General features: G+C 33.0%; 1 protein-coding gene across 1 annotated transcript; it reads left to right on the top strand.

The window, feature by feature from the left end:
• Positions 1-511: 511 nt before the first annotated feature.
• On the top strand, positions 512-3,953 carry LOC112695726 (stachyose synthase). The gene is made up of 4 exons (XM_025748184.3): positions 512-2,106; positions 2,207-2,384; positions 2,485-2,852; positions 3,218-3,953. The coding sequence occupies exons 1-4, from the start codon at positions 628-630 to the stop codon at positions 3,785-3,787; spliced, it is 2,595 nt and encodes an 864-aa protein (XP_025603969.1). The 5' UTR covers positions 512-627; the 3' UTR covers positions 3,788-3,953.
• The last annotated feature ends 2,047 nt before the right edge of the window (positions 3,954-6,000 follow it).

The following is a 6,000-nucleotide window of genomic DNA, read 5'->3' as shown; positions in this document are numbered from 1 at the left end:
GTTTTGTTTAGTATTGTTCGCTGCTGTACAATGTGTATATATATTGTATTTTACCATATAACAATATACTAATTGATGTGAAATGACTGATTTTGATATACAAATAGCATTTTTAATTATGATATTTTGAAAATAAATAAAATTATTATTCATCAATTTTATTATTTTCAATATTAAAACTAGTTAACTTTTAAATTTATTTTATTTTATAAAATTTTTATAACAAAAATTATTATGCACATTTTTATTTAAGAAATTAAAAAAAATATTTTTTTCATATTTTTGTATATTATTCCGTATAAAGTATAAATACATATAACAGTTTCTTAAAAAATAATGTGTTGAATTTAAAATTTTCTAAATCCAATTAAAGTGTTTACTCTTTATTTGTTTTGTAAATTGTAATTCTATTATTATTTATTTCTGAATAAAGAAAAAAGCGCAACAGGTGAGACTAAGCACGATGTTGTTCTATATATATACACGTTACGCTGCCTTGGCAGTTGCCATTGTAACACTTGTCTCCATTGTTCTTCGCACCTCTTAAATTTCTCTTGCTCTTTTTCTGCTTTCATTCATTTGAATTCTTCTCTGTTGTTCACTTATCTATCTTCTTCTTCTTCCACCATGGCACCTCCAAATGAACCTGTTATTACTTCACTCACCAAACCCACTTCCTTAGAAAACGTTTTTCACTTGTCAGATTCCAAGCTCTCAGTGAAAGGTGTCCCATTACTCTCTCAAATCCCTCACAATGTCTCTTTCACTCCATTCTCTTCCAAACCCCATTCATCTGATGTTGATGCACCACCTTCACTACTTAACCGTGTTCTTGCTGCTTCTCACAAAGGTGGATTCCTCGGATTCTCACAGTCTGAACCCTCTGATAGGTTGATGAACTCCTTGGGAAGTTTCACTGACAGAAACTTTCTAAGCATATTCAGGTTCAAGACATGGTGGTCAACCCAATGGGTTGGAACCTCTGGCTCTGATCTTCAGATGGAAACTCAATGGGTTCTCCTTCATGTTCCTGAGCTCAATTCCTATGTGATCATCATTCCTATCATTGAAGCAAGTTTCAGGTCTGCCCTCCACCCTGGCTCTGATTCCCACATCATGATTTGTGCAGAGAGTGGCTCCACACAAGTGAAAGCTTCGAGTTTTAATTCAATTGCTTATGTTCATTTGTCTGAGAATCCATACAACTTGTTCAGAGAGGCTTATAGTGCTCTGAGAGTTCATCTCAACACTTTTAAGCTATTGGAAGAGAAGAATCCCCCCAGCATTGTTGACAAGTTTGGTTGGTGCACTTGGGATGCATTCTACTTATCCGTGGAGCCTGTTGGAGTTTTTCATGGCTTGAAGGATTTTGCTGAGATTGGTGGTGTGTCTCCAAGGTTTGTGATCATTGATGATGGATGGCAAAGCATCAATTATGATGATGCTGATGACCCATATGAAGATGCCAAGAATCTTATCTTGGGCGGACAACAAATGACAGCAAGGCTTCACAGGTTTGAAGAATGTGACAAGTTCAAGAGTTACAAAAGAGGACTCATCTTAGGTCCTAATGCTCCTCCTTTTGATCCAAACAAGCCCAAGGCATTGATCTCAAAGGGGATTGAACTTGAACGTTTGGTGAAGAATCGAGACAAAGCAGTTAAATCCGGAAGCTCTGATTTGGCAGAGATTGAAGCAAGGATCAAGTTGGTAGAGAAAGAAATTGATGATCTCTTAGGTGGAGGAGATCAAAACATGAAGAAGAATAAAAGTGAATGTGGAGAAAAGGCAGAGGAGTGTGGATTGAAGGCTTTCACAAGGGATTTGAGGACAAAGTTTAAAGGGTTGGATGATATATATGTATGGCATGCACTTTGTGGTGCATGGGGTGGTGTGAGGCCAGGAGCTACACACCTGAAATCCAAGATAATCCCTTGCAAACTCTCACCAGGACTTGATGGAACTATGCCTGATCTTGCTGTGGTGAAACTTGTTGAAGGTTCCATTGGTCTTGTTCATCCATATCAAGCCAATGACTTTTATGAATCTATGCACTCTTATCTTGCCAAATCTGGTGTTACAGGAGCTAAAATTGATGTCATTCATGTGAGTTCTTCTCTCTCTTATGTTTTAATTTCTCATTTCATTTAACTACCAATTAGCTTTGATTATTCTAAACTGTTTTTTCTTTTTTCTCTGATCACAGTGCCTTGAGTATGTGTCTGATGAATATGGAGGCAGAGTTGAGCTTGCAAAGGCTTATTATGATGGATTGACAAACTCCATAGTCAAGAATTTCAATGGAAGTGGAATAATAGCTAGCATGCAGCAGTGCAATGACTTTTTCTTTCTTGGAACAAAGCAAGTTTCCATGGCAAGAGTTGGTAAGCAGTAAACAAAACCATTGCTTTTTCACTCTATTCACAGATTCATCAAGAGAAATAATATTCTAATCAAAAGTTGCAAAACTTGTGTTGTTTTTAGGGGATGATTTTTGGTTCCAAGATCCATATGGTGACCCCATGGGAGTGTTTTGGCTACAAGGGGTACACATGATTCATTGCTCATACAACAGCTTGTGGATGGGGCAAATCATTCAGCCAGATTGGGACATGTTCCAATCAGATCATGTTTGTGCCAAGTTTCATGCAGGTTCAAGAGCCATTTGTGGCTCTCAAGTTTATGTGAGTGACAGTGTTGGCTTCCATGACTTTGATCTCATCAAGAGCCTTGTGTTCCCTGATGGCACTGTCCCTAGATGCATACATTTCCCACTTCCAACAAGAGATTGTCTCTTCAAGAACCCTCTATTTGACCACAAAACTCTCCTCAAAATTTGGAACTTAAATAAGGTATCTATCTCACTTTATCATACTATGTTAAGTCATATTGTCTTATAATACTATCTCTTTTTATTGGCCTTATATGGAAATTCTTTCTTTTTGGAGTCAACAAGAATTGAATTCTATACTTTCAAATAAAATAATAGAAATTCTGATATATGTCATAATACCACTTCTTCTGAAAGCTTAAATTGATAGGAGATGCATGAATAATTATATTTCTAACTTCTAACATTATGGAATAACAAAAGTTCTGGATAGTTTTCTTAGTGGCATAATCTTTTGTACTACTACATTATACATTTTTGTGCAATTTTTCAATTGATCACCATATGATATCTAATTCAATGTTAAAATTTTGTATGTAATAACAGTTTGGAGGAGTTATTGGTGCTTTCAACTGTCAAGGAGCTGGTTGGGATCCTAAAGAACACACATTCAGGGGTTTTCCTGAGTGCTACAAAGCAGTAGAAGGTTCAGTTCATGTGAGTGAAGTTGAATGGGACCAGAAGGATGAAACAGTTCATATGGGTAATGCAGAAGAATATGCAGTGTATCATAACCAAGCTAAGAAGCTGCATTTGATGACTCCTAAATCTGAACCAATTAGATTTACATTACAACCTTCCACCTTTGAACTCTTCAGCTTTGTGGCAGTGACAAAGCTAAGTGGCAGGAATAATATCAAGTTTGCACCAATTGGGATAACAAACATGTTCAATAATGTTGGTACAATTCAAGAATTGGAATATGTTGAGATTGGTGCTAAGGTTAAGGTTAAAGGTGGTGGAAACTTCCTTGCTTACTCAAATGAATCTCCAAAGAAGTTTCAATTGAATGGAGTTGATGTGCCTTTTGAGTGGCTGCCAGATGGCAAGTTAACAGTCAACCTTCCTTGGATTCAAGAGGATGGTGGTGTTTCTGATTTAGCAATTATCTTTTAGATTTTTTCTTTTTTGGGTCATTGTATTTGATTTCTGTTTGGCTTCAAGATATATATAGGTACAACTTTACTTGATAATATAATATAATTATTGTAAACATATAGGAGTTGTGTTTTGTATTAATTAGTGGTTGATATTTGATTTAATGTATTAACCATTTCTCTAATCTATTGCTCTATTTCTTTTTGAAGTGTAACAATATCTCTATTTTTAACAATGCAAGTATGAATTGTATAATGAAACGAGCTTAGTAATGGAAAGCCTATGTTAATGATAATCTAATATAATCAAATCCTCTTGATTATGCTTTTTTTGTTTTTCGTACTTGCCTCTTGATTATGCTAACTAGCGGTGATCATGAATCGGGTGAAATCGGGAAATCGGGTTTGTCGGGTTTATTTGTTTGATTCGAATCCGACTCTAGACCCAATGAAATCTACACACTTTTGGGCCATGATTATATCGGGTGAAAACCGACTGTTAACATTACCTTCTTGTAAGTTAGTATGTGAAAAATATCCAAATTTTCAAGACTCCAACCATTATTTAACATCGTAAAATTCACTTAGGAAAATATAACAAGAATCAACCCTTCCTTAAAATTAAAACATAACCACAATCAATACTAATATTGTCTAATAACACTAAATATTTAAATCAATATAAATAACACAATATTATGTATTAGTCTAAAGTTTTATGTATTTTAAACATAAAACATTAACTTATAGTCTTATAATGACTAATTATACAAAATATTAAGGTTTACAATACTTAAATTCCACGTAAGAATAGTCATCATCCATTATTAATAACACAAAATATTAATTGTATATGATGACCGGATCACTAGACCGAGTTCAGGTGACCCGAGTTATGGCTCGGATCCGACCCAAAATAGTGAACAGGTCTATTTTTAAGACCCTTACCCAATCCTAAACCTAATAAAATCACATCAAATTACTCCCTAAAAAGTTCGGAACCGGACCGGGCATCAACACTCCTATGCTAAACTATAATTGTTAGGCAATATAATTACATTTGTATGTGTTCCAATCCGGTATTCTTATTGGGCCCAAGACACCCTCTTAGTCCAAAGTCCAAACACATTTCTTGGAGACACAATTGGGTCATGAAACACTCAATCCGGATTATATCCTGCTAAATTTTGGCAAGAATTTGATACAATTTTTTTTGTATTTGGACAGATATACTATAAATACAAGGGTAACTGTATCTTCAGGTATGTTATTATTTCTTTAATTTATATACCTTTTGGACGACAATAACTTAGGGATAGTTTGATAAAATTTTTTGAAGCACAAGTTTAGGTATGTTATTATTTTTTTAAAATTTTTGTACTTATATTTTTTAAAATCAGAACCTTCTAATTTTGTATTTAGTAAATCAATAAGATTATGAACTTGTATTTGTAGTTTTTAAAATATAGTAATACTTTTGAAAATATCTAAAGTAAAAATTTTTAAAAATTATTTATACTTATTAAAATTAAAAAATTTAATATCTAAATTTAATTTTTACATTAAATTTATTATAAATATTTATAAATTTTAAATTATTTTACCAAATATATTTGTTGTTGTTTATATTATTAAAAATTATTTTTAATTTAATTTACTAAATATAAATATTACAATTTTTAAAAATATAACTTTTATAAATTATTTTTAAAAGATAAATACTTTACTAAACCAAACTTTTAAGTGTCAAGAGTCTTTACAAGTATTCATTTTTATTGTGCAAAAGAAGTGAAAGAAAGAAGATCTCTTCTAGGGCACGGATTCAATACGCCAATGTCTTTTGGGCGCTAAAACGCCAAAAGCTTGTTTAGCTTATTGGTGCGCGTTTTTATTGAGGAGTCATTAGATCTTTTATGTTTTTTTAATCTAATGGTCAAAATCATCCTAAATGTAATTTAATGTGATTGGCTAGTTAGTATTTTTTTATAGTTTTTGTGTCAATGAAATTATTTTAAAAATATTATTTTCTTCATAGTTATTGTTGTTATATCATAAATATAGTGGGTAAATATTCAAAGATTAGAAATATATAAATTTAAATTAATTAGAGTTAAGTATTCCTTGTTATGCCTTCACCTCCCTCTTCACCCTCAATCTAGATCTGCGCTGCGACTACCATTATAGTGCCCCCATCGTCAACTACTAGGCGACATTTTCATTTGCCCAGATCTG

Source organism: Arachis hypogaea, chromosome 6 (assembly GCF_003086295.3).
Source record: "Arachis hypogaea cultivar Tifrunner chromosome 6, arahy.Tifrunner.gnm2.J5K5, whole genome shotgun sequence".
Taxonomy (NCBI): domain Eukaryota; kingdom Viridiplantae; phylum Streptophyta; class Magnoliopsida; order Fabales; family Fabaceae; genus Arachis; species Arachis hypogaea.
This window is presented reverse-complemented; position numbering and strand designations above follow the sequence as displayed.

Bases quoted from the DNA above. Each gene is read 5' to 3' on its own strand.
- LOC112695726 (XM_025748184.3), top strand. From the start codon at position 628: ATGGCACCTCCAAATGAACCTGTTATTACTTCACTCACCAAACCCACT. The intron at 2,385-2,484 runs GTAAGCAGTAAA...TGTTGTTTTTAG, and splicing joins AGTTTCCATGGCAAGAGTTG to GGGATGATTTTTGGTTCCAA. The intron at 2,853-3,217 runs GTATCTATCTCA...ATGTAATAACAG, and splicing joins AAATTTGGAACTTAAATAAG to TTTGGAGGAGTTATTGGTGC.